The sequence below is a fragment of the Psittacula echo genome, assembly GCF_963264785.1.
Source record: "Psittacula echo genome assembly, chromosome: Z".
In the NCBI taxonomy this organism is placed as follows: domain Eukaryota; kingdom Metazoa; phylum Chordata; class Aves; order Psittaciformes; family Psittacidae; genus Psittacula; species Psittacula echo.
In genome coordinates this window covers 50,115,848-50,143,719 of record NC_137742.1, presented here as the reverse complement: position 1 = coordinate 50,143,719, position 27,872 = coordinate 50,115,848, and the positions used below count along the sequence as shown (strand labels likewise).

Here is a 27,872-nt window from a genome sequence, read left to right as displayed (position 1 = left end):
TTATAAAGGTTCCTCTTCCATCAAGAATAAAAATTTCTACATCACTGTGAATGTACATGGGGATTTATAAAACATAGGAGAACACAAGCTCCACTCCAAAGACCTACCATTTAACGAGACAAAATTGAGCACAGGATTACAGCATCTACTTTCATTATTACGGGTGCTGGGTCCTACTAAATAAATTTCATTCACACAGAATAAGAAGAAATTAAATTAGAAAAACCAGCAGCTTATCTAACTGCTTTTTCTGTTTCCACACTACCCATACAGCAACAGAAAGTATGTCCAACACACAGAGCTGACCCAAAGCCAATCTCAGTAGCAAACACAGGCCTGGATCACCACCTCTGCAGGAGGGAAGAACAATTTAGCACGTGTATGCGCACTGCTCTTGCTTTCTGTGGTAACAGTGTGCAGGGATAAGGGTTTGCAGCAGGAAGGTCTTTGTTCGCTGGTAACTTTTCATTTCTGCAGCAGTAGTTGCAGCACTGGAACATGTTAAAACCTGCAGTGGCTGCGTGTAAACTGGCCTAGCTTCTGCCTGAAGATGATGCATCACAATGACCCTTGCTGAAAAGGATTTTGTGCATCTAAGCACATTTTACATTTTCTAACCAGTTATGGCTATTTTTCAGGTGCAGATTCCGACTTTATAAATTCACAGTTGGAAGGTCTAAAAGCAAATGAGTCAATGGAAAAACTGTGACTCATCACAAGCAGTGAAATGAATGGATAAAGCATACAAAGGTCAAACTAAAGAAGAACAACTTTGGGATATAGTTTAGATGCTAGTGGTAATGTCCCCAGGGATAAGATCTGGGAATTTTACAAAATCATTCAATTGAGTATTTAACTTCTTTCAGTTAGGGGAGGAAAAGCTAATCTCAAACAAATGCAACTGGCTTCAGGACCTTTCCTAAAGCTGCTTCAATTTGAGTACAGCATTTGAATGTTTGCAAAGCCTTACTTAACTGTTGCTTTAGTCTTCTGCAATTCTTGGATGCAGAAGTCTATGTGATTGGAAGTGGTGCCACTTAACCTCTACCAAAGTCAAGATGCAAAGATATAGGTCTGTTAAGTAGGTGGCAAAATACCTTTAGTAAACAATTAAAAAACCCTTTTAAAACCTGACAATGTGTAGCTTTATTTGATGCCTTTGTTGTAGTATGTGGTACTATGTGGAATAGTGAATATTCACCTTTTTTATGGTAACTCATGATTTCACTGGCCTCTCTCTTATTCCCACCAGCTTTTTAATTTCTTCTTGTACAGAAGCAAGTCTGTGCCTTTGTTCATCATTGTTGACTTTGTTTTCTTAAACTGTTGTTCAGATGTTCCCTTTTGACTGACCTGCACACAGCATTCATTATACGGACTCATGAAATTACACACCGACATAGTGGATTTTGTGGAGAAGTAATATTCTATTTTATCTATTTTAAATACCACTAAAAAAACCCCTGACATCTCCAGTACAGAGCAAGAGAAAATATCAGTTCAGAAAAAAATCATCACTAGGCAAATAATAGGAAAACAGGGTTGGGGAGATAAATGCCTTGCTTAATATAAGTGTAATTATGAAGACCTACTACATCTCTGAATAGACATTAAATTCTGTAAGCCAAAATTACTTAATTCAAATTTATAAACTACATTTGCAACAGGAATTTAGGCATTGTAATACCCAGCTCATAGATGGCTACTGCCCAGCCTCTTTCATGTTCCTTTTATGTCATAAAGGGAGAATTCATGGCCTAAAAAATTAGCGTTATGGAAATCAATATATTGATTCAATCTGCTGCTTAAGTATGTTGGGAGGTAGTGTCAGGAAAGGAATGAGTTTCTAATCCCATTCAGAAAGAAATGGTCTAACATCAAAGGTCTAACCATATACTAAGGAGGGATAGTATCTTCTGTTTGGATTCATGGCTGCAAATCCATGGATCTGTGACAAGCTGGATGATCCCTCTCTTCTCCGAGGAATTTACTGCTGCAAAATGTTGTGGATAGCAAAGGCATAATAAAATTCAAAAAGAAATTGGACAAATACATTGGTAAAAATTGAAAATGTTTAAATAGAGTCAAAAAGCCTCAAACTACACTACTTCTAGGCCAGAAAGTCCTTCAGCCTTAGACTGCTAGAAAAGTCTTTTGACTGTGGTGATACTTAAGGAAGTATCACCACAATCCTCCCTGCCTTTCTTAATGTTCTCATAAGCATTGACAACTTTCAGGAACAGAGTATACAGGCAGTTAAATAACAGCTTATTCCAATATTTGAATCTATAAATGTATATTTAAAAGTTTTACAGTCTTCTAGGCTGAAGAAGTGGCACTAGAAAAGAAGAATCTCAAGGAGGATGGAAGAAACATGACCTTACTTACACTGGGTTCCTAGATTCATTTAGGATACCTAGACAGCTTGTTTAAAAAAGGCTAATTAATGCAGCTTCCAAAAAACTTGGGCAAGATGGTCAGACAAAAGACGTACTGAAGTGCTGCTGAAATAACCAAAGAAAATATTTATAGGAGTAAGCAGCAGAAAATTGTCAATAAGATCACATATCATCTATTCGAAAATAAAGCAAGAGGCCCAGAGGACTGAGTTGGTGGTATTGTTGGTTTTATTCATATCTTTTCATAATAATAACAAGTTGTCTACTTATACAAATCTGTACTTGTGAAGCATGAAAAACAGGAACAACAGACACGTGTCAGAACAGTTAACATTTTCCTGTCACTGTTCTTTGCTGTTTAACGCCTGCTAGACTTCCTACTTAGATTCAGTACTCTGCAAGACTTCATTAGTTTTTTTCTGAGCATCTAGAATTCACACTTGTTGCAACACCTGCAGAAGTTACATCCTACTAGCTACCTAAGAGCATTGAGCTATTGAATGTCGTAGCATTGAGCAGTAGCTGAGATGGGTTTGTAAGTGCCATCATGCCAATTAACATCAGAACTTGATAATGACAGGGTTGTAATAATCCCATGTACTTGTTTTACTACCCAAAATTTCTGAATAGGGAGCCTAAGACCAAGGCAAAAGACTCAAACTTCACTTCTAACTTGAAGTGCATTCCAGGGTGACTTGCTGGCTGCAGACCAGTTAGTATGTACACAACACAGCAAGGAGAATGGAGGGCGCACCAACCTAAGTTACAAGCCAGCATCACCCTACAGACATGTCCAGAGAAACGAACCTCAGATCATCTACCCCCATAAAACCAACATCTCTTTTTATTGCCCACAAAGTCTTGTCAATTCCATGAGGGCAGAGAGAAGAGGTAACACACTCCATTTGACTAAAGGATCAAAGATCAGAGGTAGGCTTATTGAGTAGATGTTGAAGATTAACACAAAAAGTGATTCCTAAAGTGATTGTGCCCTGAGTATTCATTTCTGCCTCTGTGAAAAGGTACTGAATATTAAAGATGCACCCTGAAATCTCACTGACTAGAACTAGGTTAACATTAAGAAGAATCACCTCTCAACACAATTATCCAACATCCCTTACTTTCTTCTGCATAATTCTCTTGCTTAAAAGACTCTCATTTAAATTTTGTGTTAACTGGATATCCTGCAATTTTTCATAGAACATCAAATTTTCCTAAACTGGAAAAAAGTGGAAGTTTACAACAAAGAATTTTTTTTAATTCTAAACTCATATTTAGAATTTAGTTTATGCATAAGTACAAGAGGCACATTCAAATCTTAGTAAGATATAGTATTATTTATACCCATTTTGGAGTGTTCTATGTTAAAAGGGTTTCAAACAATTTGTGTCACCCTGTGTTGGATCACTAAATGGTATTAAAGTATACTAGAAGCAGCCAAAATCAGAAAACATTTTTGGATTTTCTCTCTTAATGGACAGCAAAAAGATTGTGTTCATATAAGTAAAGTGTGAAAAACATAATGAAAGTAAACTCACATTTATAAGATTAATGCACTGAAAAGAAGATCTGACAGTTCTGACAGGTGAGTCATGGTAACATTTAGCCCCTTGGCAAGATGCTTACGTAACCCAATTAAATTCAACCTATCCTAACCACTTGTTCCCATTTTACAAATACTCAGTTTAAAGGCACAACTAATTATAGAACTCGGTTTAAGGTTATCTCTTGTCTAGAAAAGATGCAAAATTCTCCTTAGAGGAAAGCTAGAATGGGAGCTGAAATCACTTTCTGCCAGGAGCTTGTCTCTGTTTCTGGTGTTGAGATAACGATGCTCAGCCTTACAAATGGACAATAGATCAGAGTGAACAAAATAATAGTCAAGGCATCAAATATATTTTGCACAATGAACACTTAAATAGCATGGCAGAGGGATGAGATCACCTTTTATTGAATTTCAGTCACATCATGGTAGAAGTATAGTTGAAATACTAATAAACAAATGTTACTCTCATTCCCGTAACCCTGAAGGTTGTCTAATTACTTTATTTCCACCCTGGTGATTGCACTATGTATAAGCAATCAGGAATCAGCTGTGCTTCCTGTGTATTAATTATTTTTCAGGAAATACCACAAACAAATATTCATATCAGAACCACACAGTAAACCTTAGCTTTAATGTTTTATTCATCACCTTTTCCTATTGCTTTCACTTGTGTCTGTAGAAAAGTACCAGTCATGGTCTGTCATACAGATTATAAGAAAGAGTATTTCCCTAAATTATGAAATTCCTTCATTTCCACTAGCATAATAAGGGGATAAATTCTTCCTCAGATTAGAAAACATACTTCTCATTAGTCTTAATAAAAGAATCTCACAGTCTCTTTCCTCACTATCACTCAGCTTCATTTACAGAAACTTGCTATCAGAAAGTTGGTGTCAAAACAAGTGGCAGTAAAACAGGCAAGTATGGAGTGGACTTAGAAACTGAGAAAGATGCACTGCAGCTCCTCTATTAAGCATGATGCAGAATGAGCTGCCCCAAATCAACAAATACCCTAGGAAAACAAGTTAAAATGACTTGAGAGCATTTTGCAACCTTCTGATTCTCTCCTATTCTCCAGGAACTAACAAGGATTTTTCATAAATTAGACAGTCCCTGTTGTTCTCAAAACCACAGCAGCACTCCCAAGCTGTTCTAACTGCAGGTTGTCAAATCAGAGCAGGGCTTGCTTTTGATACACTTTCCCGACTCTCAACCTCACCTCAAGCTCACGCTAAATACTGCTAGATGGTGTCCCCACATAAGCTGCCTTACAAGGACATCTGACAGTTTTACACAGGCTCTTTCATGCCAGCCCTCTGATCAGCACATTCAAGCTCAGAGGAATTCACTCTTCTTTAAGTATTTTTCTAGCAACCACATCCTTGAAAAGAAGGCCAAAAATAATTCACCTATGTCAAACAGATTAACAAATTTTATCACTGACACTACATTGTCAGTGGTGGCAGACAGATCAAGAAGTGATCATTCATTATTCAGTCTAATGACGAGGTATAACCCCCAATTTTAAAAAGGGAATAAAGGAAGACCTAGGGAACTACAAGTTGATCAGTCTCAATCCCAGGCACAAATACAGGCTGGCCAGAGAAGCGATTCAGAGCAGCCTTGAGGAGAAGGACATAGAGATGTTGGTTGACAAAAACCTGAACATGAGCCAGCTTCAGTGTGCGCTCGCAGCCCAGAAACCAACCGTGTGCTGAGCCACACCAAAAGGAACATGGCCAGCAGGTTGAAGGAGGCGATTATCCTCCTCTATTCCTCTCTTGTGGGAACCCACCTGGAGTACTGCATCCAGCTGTGGGGCTCTTAACACAAGAAAGATGTTGGAGGAAGTCCGCAGGAGTGCCATGAAGATGATCAGAGGACTGGAGCACCTCTCCTATGGAGACAGGCTGAGAGAGTTGGACTTGCTCAGCCTGGAGAAGAGAAGGCTCCAGCGAGACGCTATAGCAGCCTTCCAGTACTTAAAGGGAGCCTACAAGAAAGCTGCAGAGTGACTTTCTGCAAGAGCATGTATTGACAGATGAAAAGATGAGATATTTAGATTAGATATTAGGATAAATTTCTTTCCTATGAGGGTGGTGAGGCACTGGCACAGGTTGCCCAGAGAATTGTGTCTGCCCCAACCCTGGAATTATCCAAGACCAGGCTGGATGAGGCTTTGAACAACCTGGTCTCATGGAAGGTGTCCCTGCCCACGGCAGGGGGTTGGAACTAGATGAGCTTTAAGGCCCCTTCCAGTCCAAACCATTCTATGATTCTATAATTCTATATTGGGAAGTAGTGCAGGGAAGCCTTCTTTACATATAGCTAACCAAAACCTTTCAGTAGACTCAGCATTCTGGCCAGCACCTTTGAAATACCCCAAACTAATTCCAATTACATAAACAGAAACTAGCAGTGAAGCACCCACTGAATTAAATCACACATCTAGCTTGCAGAGTAATACTGTAGATCACCGCCCACATTAAAAGCAGCATGAAAATACACAGAAAATAATCCACAGCTTTCATATCTGTGTAAGAGTTCTATTATCTGCTGTTTTCTGGAAAAAGCAGCAATAGCTGTAATATGTGAAATGCTCTTAGCCCTGCTAACAGCCTCTTTATTGCAAATGTTCTAACTTCCACTTAAAAGCAAGACAAAACTCTTATGAAGGTAATTGTCTGTCTCCTTTCTGATCTTGAGTGGTGCTCTGCTCATTTCCCCATCAGGATCTGGTCTTAATAGGAGTGCTGGTTATTTTCGTTTATTAGCAGAGCTGTGTTTTGAGTATCTTACAGAGAATTCCCGTAAGCTCAAATCTGTTCTTACCTACCTGTAACTGCACGTTTTTTCGACACTCCTACAAATGTAGCCTCATAAAAGCTGGCAACAGGATACAAAGAATGAATCCTGTTTTCCCACAGGGGCACTTGGCTGTATCCGACAAAACTTCTGAATCAGCTGATAACTTAGTATCAAAATTACCTCAAGTGAGGATAAGAAAAAGTATTCCATATGTTAAAAGACAAACTGAATGCAAAGACTATACAGAAGCTGCCTAGTGAAAAACTGATTCCTGCATTTCTCAATCAGCAATAAAAGCTCACCAAAAATACCTCCACTATAAAATAACTCTAGCGAGCTCGGCTACTCCAAAATCCATTTCCTGTAAGAGTAAGGCTTGGTACAGTCCAAGTTTCTGTTTAATTCAGAGCACACTTAAAAGAATAGCAAGCAGTGGAAACAGTCTGGCCCAGGTCCACATCACCGGGGGAAGAAAAGGGAGTCTAGTGTCTTTAAGTATGTAGATATGAACACTTGAAAGCACTGTAGCACAAAGTCAGTGCTTTTTGAGACAGAAATAAGCAACAATGTGGAAACTCACACGTTCTGGAAAGATGTGAAACACAGCTGTGGCTTTCTGTCTGAATTTTTCATGGCAGAGAAGTCAGAAGTTTGAGCAATCCTTCTTCAGGTCAGCATACAGAGGTATTGCACCTTGCAACTCCCCTCTTTCCTGGATTGCCAAGCATCTCAAGGCTGCACTGTATTCCCTAGGGGTCCAGTGCCTTCATAATGTACTTAGAAATTCTAGATAAATGAAAAGTGACTGTTCCCAAATTAATTTTCCGCTTTCCATCTCTCATCCATATGTTTTCTCTGTGAAAACATGAAAATAAACTTCACTGGAGCTGAACACGAATTTTCCCAATTACAGTGGTCAAAATAGTCAAAGCTAAAACAGTGGGGATTTTGTTCTGCAGCTTGCATTTAATCAATCTAAAGTAGACGCCTAAAGAAGAAAATTCAACCGTTTTATATTTGCACTTCATTAAACAGCTTATTACAAAGTATGTCCTTTAGTCACAGTCGCAGAAAGTACTTAAAATACATTCACTTCCTGCTAGTGCTATTACGAAGCTGACAAAACCTCAGAGTTCACCGTTTCACCTAAGCAGTTGGAGCCCAGATGTCCTGAGCAAAATGCTGAGAATATGACTGTGTTAACATTTTTGCTAATTCTGACTCATGTTCTGTTCTGTCATGTTTAGTTTTCAATATATTAATTCAAGGATTAAACTCCACTCCCATAAATGCTCATAGAAGGCAAATCTCCGGTGTATGGTGAGATAAAATCAAGTAAGCATCTAACTTAACCCATGAAAAGGTCCACTTATCTACTTGGAGCCCAGTCATCAGCTTGCAAATTCCAAACAGAAAAAGCAAGCACAATACCGTACCTTTTCAGTCAGCCAATCACAAGGTACAGGTAGGAAACCAGAGTTGCTCCCACAGAATTGTAGAATGAGTTGCGTTACAAGGGACCTTAGGAGATCAATTAGTTCAATCTCCCTGCCCGGGACAGGGATATCTTTCACTAGATCAGGTTGCACAAAGCCCCATCCAACTTGGCCTTGAACACTTCCAGGGATGGGGCAACTTCTCTGGGCAACCTCTTCCAGTACCTCACCAACTTCATTGTAAAAAATTTCTTCCTTATACCCAATCTAAATCTATTCTCTTTCAGTTTCAGGAAGTCTTTCTCTGTCTTTCTGGTAAGTTGCCTTTATACATTGAAAGGCCAAAATAAGATCTCCCCAGAGCCTTCTCTTCTCTAGGCTGAACAAGCCCAAACTCTCTCAGGCTGTCTTCATAGAAGAGATGCTCCAGCGCTCAGAGCATCTTCATGGCCTCCTCTGGACCTGCTCCACCTTCCATGAGACCAGGTTGCTCAAAGCCTCATCCAGCCTGGCCTTGGATAATTCCAGGGTTGGGGCAGACACAATTCTCTGGGCAATCTGTGCCAGTGCCTCACCACCCTCACAGCAAAGAAATTTATCCTAATATCTAATCTAAATATCTCATCTATCAGTTTAAAACCATTTCCTCTTGTCCTGTCACTACATGCTCTTGCAGAAAGTCACTCTGCAGCTTTTCTGTAGGCTCCCTTTAAGTACTGGAAGGCTGCTATAGCGTCTCCCTGGAGCCTTCTCTTCTCCAGGCTGAAGAAGCCCAGCTCTCTCAGCCTGTCTCCGTAGGACAGGTGCTCCATTCCTCTGGCTTCCTCCAACATCCTTCTTGTGTTAAGAGCCCCACAGCTGGATGCAGTACTCCAGGTGGGTTCCCACAAGAGCAGAATAGAGAAGGACAATTGCCTGCTGGCCATGTTTCTTTTGATGCGGCCCAGGATACAATTAACTCCCTGGGCTGAGAGTGCAAATCACTAGCTTACACCTAATTTTTCATCTACCAATATCCACAACTCCTCCTGAGCACTGCTGTTCTCAATTCCTTCATCCCCAGAGTGGACTGATACTGGGGCTGCCCTGACCCTGCTGCAGGACCTTGCAATTGGCCTTGTTGAACTTCATGAGGTTCACGTGGGCCTACTCCTCCTTACACAAAATGATCAGATCCCCCGTGAGCTTTCTCTTCTCTAGGATGAACAGACCCAGCTCCCTCAGCCTTTGCTCATAGGAGAGGTGCTCTTAATCATTCTAGTAGCCCTTCACTGGACTTACTTCAGGAACTCCATGTCTCTCTAGTCTGGGGAGCTCAGAACTGGACACAGTGAGATCTCACTGGGGTGGAGTAAAGAAGGAGTATCACCTACCTCACTGTCAATGTTCTTCCTAATGCAGCCCAAGGTACTATCGGCCTTCTTGGCCATAAAACCACAGAAGTAATTTCTGATTTTACAAATCCAAACTGTACCTATTAAGTTTCACTACATTATTTTCTGCCTTTTTTTTTTTAATACCATAACCTTTAAAACAAAGTACATATTGAAAGGGTATTTTGAAATGAGCATTAAGATTCTCTATATCAATTTACACCTTGAAAATATTCTTCCTGAGGTATTTTGAATTGAGTGCTAAGATTCAGAAAATATGCTGTTCTCTACTTCATTTTTACCTTTTCAGATCACTGGCATCCTAAACCCCAAAATGAAATATACTTTGTGTCAAAAGTCTCATCCAGTTTATGGATCCACCAGTAAGACTTATGTTGTTGTTTGATTCCTGCTTCAGTAAGGTTCCGAGGCAGGCATGGCACCACCCACAGCTTAAATAAAAACACATGGAAGAAGCCAGTGAGTCAGATACAAGAAACTCACTCATGGAGGGGGGAAGAAGAAGAAATAAAGAATTAAAGGAGCCAGTGAGATTCAGAATAACCTTGACAACATGTGGCATTCAGTCCTTCATTTTACACTTTAAAGCTTCTCCTGACTGAAACGCAACCCTCCATCTAAAGAGTGGTTTGAAAAAGCTTATTCAATGGTAAGCTACTGACAGTGTTACTTAGTAGGCGCTTTTATAATATTTCTGAAAGATTACATTGATACATAATTACAGTTCAGCAGAAAACTACATCTAGGTGGTTGTTAGTCTCCTTCTAGCTATTACTCAGAGACTTTTTTTATGACCCTTTTCCTCTGAATGTTCTGAACACAGCCCTCGAAATGTAATGATACACTGCAATAATCCAGTACTTGTCTCAACAATGAGATTTCTATGGGAAAGTGCTATGTAACCACCTACGTTTTATGTGACTGCAGTGAAAACATATTCGATGTGAAGGTAAGCTTTTACACATTACACCTTCAAAATATGAAGCTAAGCATAATTTTGGTAGCACTTGCATTGAAAATTCTTGGAAAGGGCCCTCCAGTAGACACTGAGTTCATATGAACACAAGTATACGTGACAAATTCTCAAGGACAAGCAGTGCATGACGCACAAGGACATCAGCAAGATTTTTTTCTGAACTATCACACAGCAGCTCTTAAGATTGTATCAAGCTAATTAAAAGCTAAAAACTCTGAAAAAGGCTATGTAACCATACCAACCATGCTGAACTGATGCACACTGTTCTGCAAATAAGAATCATCACAGAAGAAGCCATTTAAAGAGCTGAATCACTTATCTTTACAACTTTTGATCTTACCCTTCACATTTTGCTACAATTAAGAGAAAATCCATGACCCGCAAGGCCCCCATTGAAACCAGAGGATGAATTTAACAACAGTCTTATGCTGCCCTCCAGTGCCCTGGTCTCGGAAGTGCATTTGGAAAAAACAAATTTTATCTGACGTTTTAGGGGCGATTCTTTCACCAAAAGACAGCATGCTGGCTTCTGCGGATACACGGGTGCGGCATTTTTCATTGTACCCGCTTACAGAGTGCACATTACAGAACACACACTAGAACCAGGATGTGCTTCACTGGATACGTTTGTCTCTACCACAGGCCAGATAGGACATAAGGAATTTTCAGAAGTGCTCTGGGAGGGCTGAATGTGTTTCCCACTGAAACCAGTGTAAGTTTCAAAGGGAAAAATTTGCTAAGAGCATTTGAAAAATGCTTCAATAAAATATACAGAAGAATTATACTTACTGCAATACTCCAACATCTGGCCAGGACGTCAAGATCAGTAATGCTGTATTTGTTTAACCTCTTACCTCTCAGTCTCAATTTCCCACCATTGAGATATCTGTCTTGAAATTCACCTTCTTCGTTTTCATTACACTATATAATTATGTGATTTGTGACTGTCCTAGTCTTTCCTATTCTATTTTGTTCAGTTATACATTGTTCCGTTCACAATGTTTGGGGTTCTTTTTTCAATCTTAAGGTAAAATTTAACTTTGAAACACACCAGGCACAGTTCATTTTATAATATAATAAAATACTTCCTTGAAAGACTTATTAAAAGTTATTTTGTTTTCTAAATCTATCCCAGTGTTTTTCAAAATGTGAACTGCAAGAAAGTTCAGGCTGATTGCAATCGGTTGAAAATATAAAGAGCCAGCCAGCAGTAACTTCCTTTGTTTGGGGTAAGAAAAGAGAACACTTTAATGGCTGGCCACAAGTGTCTAGATTAGCTACAAAACTGACACAGGTCAGTCCCTGCGGGGCAGTGAATAAAGTTTTGGAGTTGGAAAGATCTTCAAAGCTCATCTAGTCCAACCTCCCTGCAATGAGCAGGGACATCTTCAACTATATCAGGTTGCTCAGTACCACATCCAGCCTGGCCTTGAATGTCTCCAGGGATGGTGCATCTAACCACATGTAGCCATCCCCTCATCATTTCTTCCAATTAAAAAAAAAATACCATTTTGATAAGCCATAATACTGAAATCTATGCAGCTAAACAAAACAACAGGGGCTGGGAAGAAAAATTAAAACAACAAAAAAAACCCTAAACCAAGAATTCCAGGCAGAACATCTTATAATTCAAAGACACAAATCTGACTAAAAGCTTTTCTTTCAACATCTGCTTCTCTTGTCAGCCAGAATTTTTGACCTAACTTAATAGCAGTCATGTTGAGATTCTCATCAATGCAGGCAATCTGGCAGGCAGCACAGAACTGGCCTACTGCTATCCAAACAGCAGTCAGCTGGGATTGCTGCGCAGCAGTCAGAAGTCCAGACACTACTGTATAAAGGCAAACAAGAACACATATACATTACATTCTGCTTTACATTTTAAAGCCAAGTAACACATGTACATTTTATGAAGGCATTTTAAAACAAGCAAGCATCCAAGATGGACACCAACTCACACAACTTCCAAAATACCTTATAAAATGAAAATTTTAGGTAGACTATGAGTTGCATCATTTTAGATTTGGTTTTTGCTTTTTCAGTCACCATCACTAATTATCTGAGCCCATCAATATTATCAGTATCAGCATAGTTTCATATATCAAGGTCTATCAGCTGAGAAAATACGAGTGACCTCACTTCCAGGTAACAAGGCTGAAAATCGCACTATTGTCTGAGTTCACAAGGGATTAACAGTGGCTGACTGACATACCAGGACAGCTGTAGTCCATCAGTGGATGGAAAGGTGGCAGGGAACATTATCCACACCTCTTTTGCCATCTATGTTCTGTAAAGCAAAATCAATCATGCATTTTTCAAGACAGAAAACTTCAGTCTGTTTATAACAGCTCTGATTCTCCTTTGTTCCGTTTCTTTCCTTTGGTGTTTGAAAGAAATGAATTCCACATTCTGATTAATAGTTTCCAGACATGGATTTCTAATTAATTGTGGCTAACAATTAGGAGCTTAATATGGCATTTCTCCTACCCTCAAAATAAAAGGAGTAAGATGTGTCATAAACTCTATACAAGCATATAAAGTCTTACAGATGCAAATTTATACCTTCAAAATTGTAAGATTTCAAATACAACTGTCTCTTCTCCCTCACATGCTTTCTATTTTAGTTCTGCAATTTTGGCTTTTTGCTATTTTGCCTTGTGGCTTTCTTCTTGTTTACATCAGTTGATTTTGACTCTTCTTTGAAAATGTTTATGGTGCTGTTAAGGGAACCACAAAACAGTGTTGGAAGGGACCTTTGGAGACTGTCTAGTCCACTTTCCTGCTCAGACAAGAGCCAACTTTGAAGTCAGATCCTCATTGCTCAGGGCCTTGTCAAGCTTTGAGCATCTCCAAGGATGAAGATGCCACAGCCTCTGTGAAGAACCTGCTTCAGCATTTAACCTTCCTCACTGTGAAGAATTTCCTAACATCAATTCACAAGGTCTCCTGCTGCAACATTAGCCCACTGCTTCTCCCTCTTTCTGTCTGCACATACAGGAGCCTGTCTTCTCTATGACCACCCATTAGATGACTGAAAACAGAAATTGGAAAGCCCCCTCTCCAAGCTATCCCTTCTTTAAGACAGAACAACCCAGTGTCTCAGACTCTGTGTCTCATGGGCTCCAGCCTCCATCTCAGCGGCCCACCACTAGACTCTCCAGTATAGCACAAAAATTATCAGAGGGCTAAAGCATCTCTTCTATAAGGAATAGCTGACAGAGTTGGGATTGTTCAGCCTAGAGAAGGCAAGGCTCTGGGAAAACCTTATTGTGGCCTTTCAGTTCTTAAAAGGGGCCTATAAGAAAGACGGAGGGAGACTTTTCAGCAGGGCCTGTTGCAATAGCATGAGGAATGATGGTTTTAAACTAAAAGAGGGGAGATTCAGGCTGGACATAAGGAAAAGATTCTTTACAAAGAGGGTGGTAAAACACTGGCACAGGTTGCCCCAAGAACTGATGGATGCACCCGCTGAAGACATTCAAGGCCAGGCTGGATGTGGTTCTGGGCAACCTGATCTGGTTGAAGATGTCCCTGATCACTGCAGGGGGGTTGGACTAAATGAGTTTTGCAGGTCCTTTCCAACCCAGATTATTCTATGACTGCATCTCCCTTGTACTGGTGAGCCCATAACTGCACACACCACTTCAGATACCACCTCACAAGTGCTGAATTGAGAGGATTAATGAATTCCTTAAATTAAGCTGCTGCTAATGCTGCCCAGGATGGGCTTGGCCTTCACTGCTGTAAAGATATGCTGCCAATTTTTGTTCCACTTGTCCACCAAAATTCCCATATCCCGCTCTGCATCGCAGCTTTCTATACAGTCAATCTCCAGTCCACCTCTTGCATGAAGCTGGTTCCTTCCAAGTGCAGGTCCCCATCAGTCCACTTCTCACTTCTCACTTTAAGTCCGAGTATCAGTCCTGATCTCCATCTTACCAGTCGTTCCCCTCCCCAATTTGATGTCATTTGTGAGCATCCTAAGAGTGTATTCCATCCCATTTTCTAGGTGACTGATGAAGGCATTAAATGTTAGCATCCCTAATATAAACCCCTGAGGAATGCCAGGACTAACCAACAATGCCTACTCTTTGAGCCCATCTGTCCAGCCACTTTTCCACTCACCTGATAATTGGCCAATCCAGTGCATGTTTCTCCACTCTGGATACAAAGAGACTGTGTCAAAAATTTTGGTCTCCCCATTACTACACTGCTACTCACATCATTGTATAAGGCAATCAGGATGCTCAGGCACAACCTGCCCAGATAAATCCGTGCTTGATGTTCCCAATCAACTTCTCTTTGATGTGCCTGGGAACACTCCCAGGAAGACCAGCTCCATGATCTTCCCGGGAACCTTGATTAGGCTGCATAGCCTGAATTTCCCCAAACCCACCTTATCTTTCTTCAGGTTAGCTGTGACACTTACCTTCTTCCAATTACAATATACTCGACCCAGCCATCACGCTTTTTTGAATATCATAGAGGCTTCACAATGACATTGACTAGTTCCCTCAGCAGCACTGGATGCATCCCACTCAGTCCCATGAACTCCTGTGTATATCTAGATTGCTTAGATGTTCCTAATTCAATCTTCCTTTACCATGGCCCCAACATGGCCTCTAAGCACACAGATCAAGGACGTCTGGCAGCAGACCATGCCAATAAAGAGTGAGCATAAAAAGCTGTCGAGTAACTCAGCCTTTTCTAATTCCTTTGTCACTAGGTCCACCACCCCATTCTTCAGCAGATCAGCATGTTCCTTAGTCCACTCTTTGCTGCTTAGGCAACTGAAACAGCCCTTCTTGCTGCCCTTCTCATTCACCACAAATTTCCATTCCATCTGAGCTTGGCTCTTCTACTCCATCTGAGCAATGTTTATTTCTTTCATGTAGCCTATTCCCAAATTGTACACTATGTACAAGTGTCTTCTGCTCTTGAGTTCAGACATTCAGCTCCATGGACATCCTGCCACATCCCCTCTGTCTGTGAATATGCAGTTCCCATGCCTGAAGGTGACTATTCTTGACAATCAAAAAGCTGTCTTGAGCCTTTCTACTCTCCACAGCTGCCTCTCGTGAGACCTCATCTACGAGCTCACTCAAGAAGCTGAAGTCCATTCTTCTGAAGATGAGCGTAATTTTTCTGCTCCACACTTTCCGTTTTCCCACAATACTACATAGGATGAACTCAGGAAATCATTTTCTTAACATACTGACAAAGAAGTGCAGTCTAAACCACAACCTGTTAGAAGGATAAATGTATCCATGTGTAGGTCTCAGTTTCATTAACATATTTAATTTCTCTGCAATAGACAGTACCTTTTTCTGATGTCCAAAAAGCGCAGACAGAACACCACCCTTACCCAGAAGTGCTTAAATGTGCAAGGAACCCATTAGTTTTAGCTGGTTATCTCCAGAAATCTCTGTATTTACCTACATTATTTCAAAGAGGGTGAGTGTGGTACGCCCAGCATACCTTACACACACATACATGTACATACACAGACACTACACACACAACCCCACCAACAAGATCAGGACACATAAAATGCAGTCAGAACTTTGTTTTAATTATTTTAATTAAAACTGTCTGAAGGTATATTCTGATTATTACCAAAAGTCCACCCTTGCATCCCATATTTTGCACTTAAAAGTAGACAGCATATGACATCCCATATGCCTTTACTATGGGACAGAGGTCTTGAGTTTAAATCACAGGAATGTAACTCTATCCTCTTGCTGTTCCCAGCTGCCTCTGCAAAATGGATACATCAGCCTGACCTTCATGCTGGTACTCAACATCTCTTCTGGGACCAGAATGACAGTGCTTGCCGTGATTCTGTAAGTAAGCTTCACTGGCTATAAATAAGCGCCCTAACCACTGGACTACAGTCATAATGCATCTTGTTTTGCCGTGAAGCTGAGATTTCATTTGTTTGAGCAGAAATAACAGACAAGGCCTTAGGCTAGCTTATGACTTATTGATAACTGCAGTCTCCAGGGAAACCAAAACGCAATTCGGAGAGGTGCCTTAGAGCAAAAAGTGAACCATACTTCCCACTTTCTTCATATCTTTTGATTCAGCACTTGAATGTTTGTATGTCACAGCTGGAAAAGCAAATGCATGCTGTTTGCTCTGATGTGAATAAAAGCGGAAGCAATTTTGTGGACATTGCTGAGCTCTGAAACAGTAAGAGAGAGACAAATATTAAAAATCAAATTAATTTTTTCTAACTACAAAAAAGGCAGCCAGAAGGTGATTAATTCCATCAAGCATAAAACCATGTGTGTTCTCACTAAGCTGAGATACAGATGTAATTTATGGGGCAAAGTTTTTGGACTAAAAATTAAATCAAGTTAAATTCTTTTGCAGAAATTATTGCAAAGGAAAAAGAGCAAACACAATCAATAAGAAGCAGTGTAATCTGCAACCTTATCATTGAAAGCATTCCAATCAACAGCCTACAGAAGGGAAGAGCTATGTAAGTACTGTGATTTTAGGTTCGTCAAAACAGCTCACTGGAACCTCCCCTCTGTGCAAAGGTACAGAGCTGTTACAGACAGCTGGATGAGCTCTGATTCAAATCTAGGCACTGAGCCTCCCTTGGTTTGCACTGGGTTATTTGACAGAGCCAGACTCCTAGCACAGAAACGAACCAAAGAGGAGCAACAACTCTCTGTAGCTACACAACTTCACCTCCAGATTTCTACACCTATGCACTGAGCAAAACACCCAGAGACAACAACACTGGGAATACAAAAGTTCCCCAGTGCCACATGAGAAAGCAGAAGAGACCCTTCATGAGAATATCCTCCTTCCTGCCCTAACACAACATAAACAGGCACAAATTCTCACTGCAGCATCACCCCATCCAATCACCACACAGTTTACGCTGTTTTTTTTAACTCACCTCTCCCTTTCCTTTCCCCACGGACATTTCCCCCCTGAAATGAAGCTTCTGGAATTGTTATTCCACCCACACCACACAGACTGTAGTTTAGATCTTACTATACCAATAAAACAGCTGCACAGGGATAAATAGCATTATCTAAGCTCTGCAGGGTAAATGACCTTGTAAGAGACTAAAACACTGTGGCTCCAATCAGCTGCTTCAGTAAGTGCTAGCTGCTGTGGTCTCAAACACAGATCATAGCTCCTTGCTTATGTAAATCAGTATTTAGAGAGACTCTTGGAGGAGAAAAAAAAATAATACCTGCGGCACAGATGTACATTTTATGAATTAATTGACAGAATTGTTCCTGTTTTCCATAATGATAACTCCAAGACCCCTGAGAGTTTTAAACAAAATACGAGCCACAAGCATGGCAGAACACCCTCCTCTCCACTATGATAGTAGCAGGGCTTTTCCACATGTAATTTTCACCTTTCAACCAACACACACTATTACATGTTTAATCAAGTTTCTAGAACATCTGTTATCTTCTGCACAGTAACAGAATTTTTACATTCACAAATATGACAGAAGCACAGATACCACTACAACAAAATAAATATACATGATTGTTTTGCAGTATAGTTATTCTCAGCTGTGAGTCTTCTCTGCTACTGAATTCTGTTATGAAAGACTGAGTGGGACTTGACCTTCAGCCAAATTAACAGTACAAATCCTGAGGGTGCTAGTAACTACAGCCCTAGCCCCACTTGTCCATTTACCCTTCACATCCTCAGGGCATTGTCTCCAGTAAGACTGTGTTTTGACCAAGTTTAGCAAGGTCAAGCTAAGCAATCTCACATCTACTCAGTAACAGCTTTATAGGTGCTCCTGGGTTTCCAACACACAGAACATCCAACAGGCTGATACTTACTTTTTTTAACTTTTACATGCAGGACTGCCAGTTCTTTTTTGACTTTTACCACAAGTTCAGTAGAGGTAACCTCTTTCTTCTGGAACCTTTAGATGCTTTTTCTCTCAAGATCCTTCTGTTTCCCAGGAAAATAAAACAAAAAAACCCAAACAAAACCCCAACAACAAAACAAAAACCATTTGCCATCTTGAAGTTCCCCCCTTAAAGGGCTGGATTCATAGATATTTCCCAGTTTCCTGTCTCCAAAGAATCACATGACTACCCCAGTCACTAAAGCAGTGACCTACCCTGTCCTGGGTTCAGCAGCAGCAGTCATTTTTCTCCTTCTTAGTAGCTGGTGCAGTGCTGTGTTTTTGACTTTCAGCCTGGGAACAGCGCTGATAACACCAACGTTTTTAGTTGCTGCTCAGTAATGTTTACTCTGATCAAGGACCTTCTGAGTCTCATGCTCTGCCAGGGAGGAGGGCAAGTCGGGAGGAAGCAGAGACAGGACACCTGACCTAAACTAACCAAAGAGGTATTCCATACCACAGCACGTCATGCCCACTATATAAACTGGGAGCAGTTACCCAGAAGGGGTAAATCACTGCTCGGGTCAGGCTGGGTATTGGTCAGCAGGTGGTGAGCGGTTGTAGTCTCTTCCCTTGTTATTTCCCTTATCATTATTATTATTGGTGGTAGCAGTGGTTTTGTGTTATACTTTAGTTACTGGACTGTTCTTATCTCAGCCCGTGGGAGTTACATTCTTCCGATTCTCCTTCCCATCCCTCCGGGAGCAGGGGGAGGAAGGGGAGGGGAGTGAACAAGCGGCTGCATGGTTCTGGGTTGCCGGCTGGACTTAAACCACAACAGGTTTTTTTGGCACCCAACGTGGGGCACAAAGGGTTGAGATAACGACAGCTCTGACCAGAATGCGTCTAACTGTATTTATGATAAGCATTCATTGTTTCGGATTAATAGTCACTCATCACAATGCTGATTTATTGGCTCTCAAAGTTGTTGCTCTTGATCTTGGAGTTTCAACATGTCGGACCTTACCTACAGACAGCATTTGCTGTTTTAGTGTTTATTGCTGGGGGGCCTCGGCTAAGGTTCTTGTATTGCTGTACTTCATGGCAATGACTTGTAATACAATAGACTCATTGATCATGAATCTGGGCTGGTATGTGTCCCCAGTGTGGTCATCACCTCTACACTTTGGGAGGTATGTAATAGAAGTGTTTAGCAATTACACATCTTTTTCCCCTCCCTGGCTAGTCAACCTATGAAGGAGACATTCCCTCACATCCTCTGCTCCCCCACCAGACTATTCACAGTGGGAGTAGATTCTGGAAGATTTAAAGATCCTGAATATCCTTTCAATGCCCTTGAAAACACCCTGCTCCTTTTGCTGGGAACCAGTTTGTTGCTGCATATGCTCTCTATGTTTTGCCTATGGCCACACCACCCTGAGAACACCGGATTTTGTCCTATTGTGGAAGCTAAGCAAGGTCCAGCTCGAGTCTTGTCTAGGATTAGACAACAATATAGGAGGACCACCAAGAGATTTTCCCCGAGGCTGGACAGCCATGACTGGCAGGGTGCGTGGGACAGTATGGGCAAGTATCTAGGCCAGTGGGCCCCTCCAGTGCTTTGGAAGCATCGGAGATGGAAGGGAGCTGTATGGAGTTCCTGGTAACAAGTTGCAGAATCTAGTGAAGGAGACAGTGAATTGAGTCAGTCTGCAGAGGTGAAACTCTGTATTTAAATCCATAGCAAATACAGCCATAATCAGAAAAAAGATTAACCCAGCTCTTGAGAGAAATTCAAGCTGGTCCATAGAAATGAGTTTCAACATAAAAGGAGAAAAAAAAAAAAAAAAGAGAAAGACAGCTGTAGCCTAAGTCAGGATGGCTTGTCCAAATCTGCAACACTTACTGTCAGGAGGTTTTAAAAAACTACATGGGTACACATGGTCAGCTTGACTCAGAAAGTATGGACAGCTCAATACCTGAAAGAATACGTAATTTCATACCCATGACGACTTAGGCTCAAACTCAATGACTGACATTATAAAAACATTATAAAAATGACTGACATTATAAGCCAGCAGCCTTTTTGCCTAGTTTTAATTCTTAAGTAACATGTACCAGATAACAAACAAAACCCCAACGCACAGAGGGTTTTAACAAATCCAAGCCCATTAGTGTAACCATTACTTCAAGCTGGCAAAAACAATGAACTTGACATAACATTTCACTCTCTTGAACGCTCAGGTATTCTGTGTTGCTCTGTAAGCTGGAGACACAATCCTTTAAAGTGATCAGTGCACTCTCTGCATTTTTCAACTGTCCTGAAGGCAACAAAATACTTTCAAAGCTCACCTTCTCTGTGCAACCCCCTCATAAAACTTGACTCCTTCTTCTCACTTCATGATCTTCTGAGTTCCATACCGTTCTTTGTGTGGCAGTAAGCTCTGCCTATTTTTCATACCTCTATCTCCATCCCCATGGATGTCTCCTTTACTAGAAATATTACATTAGCACGCAGAACAAATCAGGAAAAGTCAATCTGTAAAGAAAGCTAATGTGAGAATCTAACACCCACACTACATACATTTCAGCATTTTTATTTTTGGCCTTTTGTCTAGCTCTAGTTTGGACACACAGACCAAATGTCTATTTTTAGTTCTGATCCAAACTAAAATACTGCAGTATACATCCTTCTTGATTACTGGGGGTTTTACCCTTAAAATGCAATAAATAAATGTGATCCATAAGCCTTCTCTACCAGTAATTTTCCATACCAAGCTCTTTTTCAGTGGATTATTGCTTAATACCCATTTGTTGTCTCTGATTTGGAACAACATAACAGTGGTATTATCTAAAAGACGACACAAATTCCACCAGAGACCACTAAAACTTCATGATAATCCACCCTTCCTGAATACACAACTCCTACTTAGTTTCTTCAAAATTTCCCCTAATGCTCCATAACACACTCCCCATTCATCCCTACCTCTGAAAAGCAGGAACACCTTCCAGATACCTCAGAGAGCTTACAGAGACATAACAATAGATGTTGCCTATCTCAATCATTCAGTTAAGTGGACACCAGCGCTACAGCAATTCAATTTTAGACCATACATCAGCTTCCATCTACTTCAGGTAAAGCATTTTCACCTTCTGCCTATGAAGATTAGCTAAAAGTGAAGTCCTCGGGTTTCTTACAGGCTTTTGTCATCTAACTACATTTGATTACTTGGAGAACTAGAAGTGACCAAGATACCTCCCAGTGGGTGTCTCAGAATTATCAGTAATGACCTTCTCATGTCCATCTCCCTGAGCCGGGTTTTTTATCTAAGATGACATTTGCTGTCTCCCTGCTAACATATCGCACTTTCTAACTGACCTTGTAGGACAGAGCAGCTGTACCAGAGCCAATTACCTTGCCACAGAAGTAAGAGACTGCAACTCAAGCAGAATGGAATTCGTGACAGGGAGGACAAAGTCTGCCTTTTAGCAGCAAATTTGACAGAGGCTTTTAAAAGCCAGAAGAGGATAACTAATATCCAATTCTCCTATTTCCACATTCGGTTTACCATTGCCTAACAGCTGTCTTAAGCCCAGTACTATTCATCACTGGAGTATGTCTTTGATTTTCAAGGTACTGCACAATACACCCATGTGAAATCAAAGCACACCTAAAGTAGTTAGCAAGCTTGCCTCAGGCCTGTTCTTGCAACAGTTCCATGGTTCTGCCCTCACCTCGAAGCCTTTTTACATTCCTGAAACATGTACCTCTGCCAGTCAAATTCCAAATAAAGCAACAAAAGCTTTACTGAGTTACTTTCATACAGGATTCAGCTGTGATGCAATTAACTTCACCAGTCATGTTTTAACTCAGAAATACCGATTTTGATATAAAGCATCTGCTATTGATACCTCATTCTTGTGATACACGTTCTGTCTGCTCTGGAGTGATGAACCTCTGGGGGCTGGGTGGTTTTCTTCTTCACACCTGTGCAGGATACCCAGGAGAACAGCTGACAGGCTACCACTAGAGGACCACTTCTATATTCCTAACCCAACTATAGACCAGCCACCTTCAGAAGTGCTAGCTGATTATCCAGTTCAAGTCCTGCATTAGAGAAAAAAAATCTGAAGGTTTAGAACCTTCAGAAGTAATCACAGTACTTTCAAACATTCCAGCTGAATGAATTCAAATGCCTTTACCAAACTTTCAATTTTTTATCTGAATAGAAATTGCAACATTTCTTTCTCTAACACATTTGGTGCTCACAAATACTCCAGTTTTTCATAAGGCATCTGCCTAAAGGTTTCCAAGTATCTCCCATTATGAAAACTGGGACTGCTCAGTTTTAAGAGAATATCTACGCTGGCAGACACATATGTAAACCCAACTTCAGGAAATTCACTGTCTTGGAGATCTGATGACAGTGTTGCATGAACAACCGTATGCAGCAATATCCACTGAAGGACAAAGTCCTTCAATAACAATAAAATTTATTCCAATAAAATGTGGAATCTAAAGTGCATACTTAGTACATCATATTGCTTATGTGCCAAGATGTAATGCCTTTAGCGTCTTATAAGGCCCTACACCACAGTTCCGTATTTTTAAGTCCCCAGTTCCATCAAAATAATGATGTAGAAGTAAACACCACTGTGCTATGGAGCTATCACAGCTGCCATTAACAGTATGGTTTTAACCCTTTCCATCACAAAGACCAGGCTTCATAAGAGCAACCACTGAGAGAGTGCTCCAACAGGAGCTGTGTGTTTTCAGCACATTGCACTGGACTGACACAGCCCTCTTTTTTTTTTTCCCCAAAAAGTTTTAGCAGCAGCCTACACTGGATTTACGAATATTTACATACCACATTCAAAAAACTTAGGAATTTTCTTCCCAAAAGACATGACACTGCTAAGCAGCTGCAACTTAAGGTTTCAAATGCCTTAAAAACTCACTATCTACAGAAAACTGTAAACAGCTGACTGAAGCACGTCACATACTTAAACTTCGGAGAGCACCATTTTAACTTACAGAATTGTTTCTGTCAGTAAGGAATACCACACAGAGATGATTCTCCCATGCTTAATCTTTATTGTGCGAATGTTATTCAGAGCATTTATTACTCTTGGAAGACATACACTGAAAAAAAAAATACATTAACAGTGGCTAGATTGATGGGCAACATTGTTAAATCTATTTGGTGGTAATCTGCAGCATGCAGTTAACTCTTGTGATGTAATCTTAGCCAGGAGGCCAGCCCAACTGACGACCACCCAGAATATGGAGATGTACGTGATAGACAGACTGCCCACCCTCAGGCCCTTCATTCACAACCATCCGGAATCCATTGGTCAGGCCCAGGTTAGCAGCACACTTCTTGCCAACAATCATTAAATGCCCAAGAAGCTGGAGGAGAGAAAAAAAAAAACAAAAACAAAACAGAAAACACACAAAAAGGGAGAGGGCAGGAAGGGAAGGAATGAGAGCAGAGAACCATTCAGATAAGACAGTAAGCTAACTCTCAGAAATTCAGCCACTGCTTTTCCAATTGTTGTCTGCCTGCAACTGACACTTCCCAAGAAAAGCTGTAAAGCCTGACTGTGCATAATATAGGGGGGTAAAAAGATTTTTTTTCAAGCTAGACAGTAACAGACCACAAAAGTGTCACAGAAGCCAAATTTATCTCATGGTTAAAGCCCCCATTACTTCTTCAGGCAACCACTATATATACCAATACAATATACCATTTTAGTGGAAAAGAACCTTTATCTTATCAGGTAAAGGATTGCAAGAATCTTTGAACTTTATGTTTATAGTTACAAATTAAATATTCAGCATCTCTCAGCTAACTTTACCATTCTTAATCTCCGACCTGCCAAAAACTCCAAGCTCATATTAGAATACGCAGTATTGCCAATAAGCCATGAAAACAAGTATCAAGACTGTACTCCAAAATAACAATGTGTTTTGCACTGCAAATACATACCCAGGGATACATTTTTCCGTATATCACTACTTTTACTAGAAAACCTTAAACATTCCCATTTTAAGCTACAGAAAAATGATTATACTATCAGAAAACTTCTGCCTCTTTAAAATGTCAAGAGCAAAAGGGGAATAGTCTAGTAAATTATGAAGTAATTACAGGTACAGTTTGGTGTACAGAAAGCTTCAAGAGTACTTACAGATTCATCAGAATCTTCTGCTTCAGATAACCTGACAATAGGCTTCTTAGGAATCACTAGGAAATGTGTTGGAGCTTGGGGTGAAATATCATGGAACGCAAGGCACTGGAGGAAGAACAAACAGTTAAAACATAATTTAATTCAGAGAAAGCCAAGAGTTTAAGTAAATCAATATACCCCACTAAATGAATACTCCAGCAGATTGTCAGATACCCCAAACATAAAGCAGAGATGTTGATTTTTCTTGGGTGGTATATTATTCAAAGTCCTCAAACTTCTAAACACAAATCACCTACTTACCAAGACCTGTGGGTATGAAAAAAATTATCATAATTCTGTATTAATATTATTTATTATTTTCACATGAGTAAAAACAGAGCTGATGCATGCATGCCTATAAAAAGTACATTTATGCTTATTTCATCTTTATTAACACCCTCTTTAATAAAACAAATGGCAAATACCTGCTAATCATTTTCCAGTTATGTCTGAATATTGCCTTGGTCAAAAATAACAAAACAATTTCAAAGAACCTGAAAGTATGTGATTGAGGTCAGATACATTTCTGTTCACAACACCATCAAGTATTTCAGAAAAGGAATCACAGTTGAGCATGGTTTGAGTTGGAAGGGACCTTAAAGATCATCTAGTTCCAGCCCCCCTGCCATGGGCAAGGATACCTTACCACTAGACCAGGTTGCTCAAAGCCCCATCCAGCCTGGCTTTGAATACTGCGCCAAGGATGGGGCAGCCACAGCTTCTCTGGGCAACTCATGCCAATGTCTCACCGCCCTTACAGTAAAGAATTTCTTCCTGATTTCTAACCTACATCTACCCTTTTTCAGTTTAAAGCCCCTTGTCCTATCATTACATGCCCTTGTAAAAAGTCCCTCTCCAGATTCCTTGTAGCCCCTTTATAGACACTGGAAGGCTGCTCTAAGGCCTCCCAAGAGCATAACTTACATTCTTCATCCATTTCCTACACGCTTTCAGTTAGTTGGGAATCAATAATTTTCTATGCTACTATACTGGTTTTTAGTTCTACTGAGAAGAGCTGTCGCCTCAGCCAAGAGTAAAGGTGGTGTAAAGCCCAAACTTTACTTACATTAACAATGCCTTACCTTGTTTACCTCCTATCTGTCCTATTTTAAGCTATCTTTAATAAGATAACTTAAAAAGGTTTAAATCTCTGATAAACTGTTTGTTTCTCCCAAACAGCAATGGGTGGCTAGCAAAGAATGAGTGACTAAAACTAACTTGCACCTAATTAAATCTTACTTTCAGCCAACTGTTTTGTAAGCAGCTTTTCTATTCTATGTGGTCCACATAATGTCAGAATGCAAACGACTAAACTGAGTTAAAGAATTTAATGAGCAGAAGACTGGTAGTAAATAATTTTCTTCCATGGGACAAAGAACATAACTAGTACTGAACAAAAGCACAATGACAGAAACTCTGAGCACACAGTGAATCAACCTTTGTTTCAGAAAGATTAGTTTCAACTAAAACAATAGTGATATGGCTTACTTCCACAGAGACTTTGTACTTTTTAATATCTCCTTTTCTCAGCATGTCAATTAATGATTAAAAGCCTTCCTTACATTTCTTCTTGTAACACTTCCAGCCATCTCCAAGAAGATTTTCAAAGCCAACAAAACAAATTAAATACCAGACATTATTAAAAGAAGTTCCACATTTCTGTGTAGTTTAAGGTAAAAAGCAACTGAGATAAACCTCATGCAGTTTTGATCCATAACATAAGCATGATAGAAGATCAGTGAAGTTTTCCAATATTCTTGAGAGTAGACTGCAGCTGCAACTTTTCTGTATCTATTGAGAAAGCACTGTTCCAAGCTATGTGTAACTTTTCAGCACCCGAATCAGACAAACAGCACCTTTAGTCTGTATTCTAGACTGCAGATAATCCTTTATTTCAAAAGAAAAAGCCCTTCTAATGTTCAGTATTTTAATTTAAAAAAAAAGGGGGGGGAGGGGCTCCACTGGATACTACAGTAGTTTGTCCTGCAGATAACAACTACACTTCTTCATAAACTAGTAAGATTATTTCACTTAGCTCCTAGCACGCTGAATCACTCCAGCATCACTGAATGAATGATACCAGCCCCACCTTACCGCAAAAAAACATTTTTTTGCAGCCTGCAGGATGACCATTCCCAGGCTTTTGTGAACAGCAGAAAAGCTGCACCTGTCTCTAATTCTGTCCCTTAATAACCTCTCTTGGGTACTCATAACCAAAGCCTGGCAGGCAGAGCTGTATAATCTCCACAAGGCTATTGAAAGGCGCACATCAAGACCTGTGCCTCTGACCTCCGAAAGCAGCTGGCTACAGCGCACTGTTTGGAGACAGGCCCGCGATCCACACAGAGACTGCCTCCGGGCAGTTAATCCAGGGTCGGACCACTACCTTTCCACACCATGTGCTAGAAGCCCCGTCCCTTGGCAGTGAAGTCTGCACGGCCAGCAATGCCGTAAGGCTGCGGGCGAGAGCCTGCGGCCAGCTCTCCGCACAGAGGCCGCTGACACAGCGGGCGGAGGCCTCCAGCACGCCCGGCCGAGCCGCGCATCGAAGGAGCCCGATGCTTAGGGGCACTGAGAAAAGGGCGCGGAGAGGTCCCGTCAGCCCCGCCCGCCCGCGCCGCTGCCTTCCCCCTCATCGGCACCCGGTGTGCCGGGCGGCCGCACTCCACCCGCACCTGCTCGTCCTCATAGATGATATTGGCAGGGATCTCCTTGCGGATGATCTTCCCGAAGATGGTATCACCACCGGGCCTGGCAGCCTGAGCCTTGCTGATCTCATCAGCCATGGCTGCCGTGCCCACGCTCCTCCCACCGCGCTGCGCCTCGCTTCCTCCGGTGGCCTCGCCCCCCGCCGCGCTCATTGGGTCGACAACTCGGCGCAGGCCAGCTCTGGCCAACGCGATTGGTAACTTCACCTGTCTTTGCCGCCCTCGTTGGCCCGGAGTGGTAGGGCTCGGGAGGTGCGGAGGGATTCGGGGACGGCTGACAGCGAGTCTGCGGAGGGATCAGTGGCGGGAGACGACGGGAGATGTGGCCTGAAGGGCTGTTTCACGTAATGGGGTTCCAGGGGAGGTTGTTGCAGCCGGAAATGTTGTTTATTGCCACATCAAATTCAGCCCAATACCGGTGTGTGTTATCGGGATGTGTTCTGCAGCCAAGTGACTGTTGCTGTCACGGCTGCCCTAAGTTTTCCATGAAAGTTTGAAGGACAAACAGAAGCTGCTCTGAATCCAGTGAATCCTGGA

General features: G+C 41.1%; 1 protein-coding gene across 1 annotated transcript; it reads right to left on the bottom strand.

Moving 5' to 3' along the window:
• Nucleotides 1-23,471: 23,471 nt before the first annotated feature.
• HINT1 (histidine triad nucleotide binding protein 1) lies at nucleotides 23,472-27,462 on the bottom strand. Its single transcript, XM_080637971.1, has 3 exons — nucleotides 27,303-27,462; nucleotides 24,589-24,693; nucleotides 23,472-23,809 (listed from the first exon to the last, which is right to left on the bottom strand). The coding sequence occupies exons 1-3, from the start codon at nucleotides 27,411-27,413 to the stop codon at nucleotides 23,645-23,647; spliced, it is 381 nt and encodes a 126-aa protein (XP_080494097.1). The 5' UTR covers nucleotides 27,414-27,462; the 3' UTR covers nucleotides 23,472-23,644.
• Between the last annotated feature and the right edge of the window lie 410 nt (nucleotides 27,463-27,872).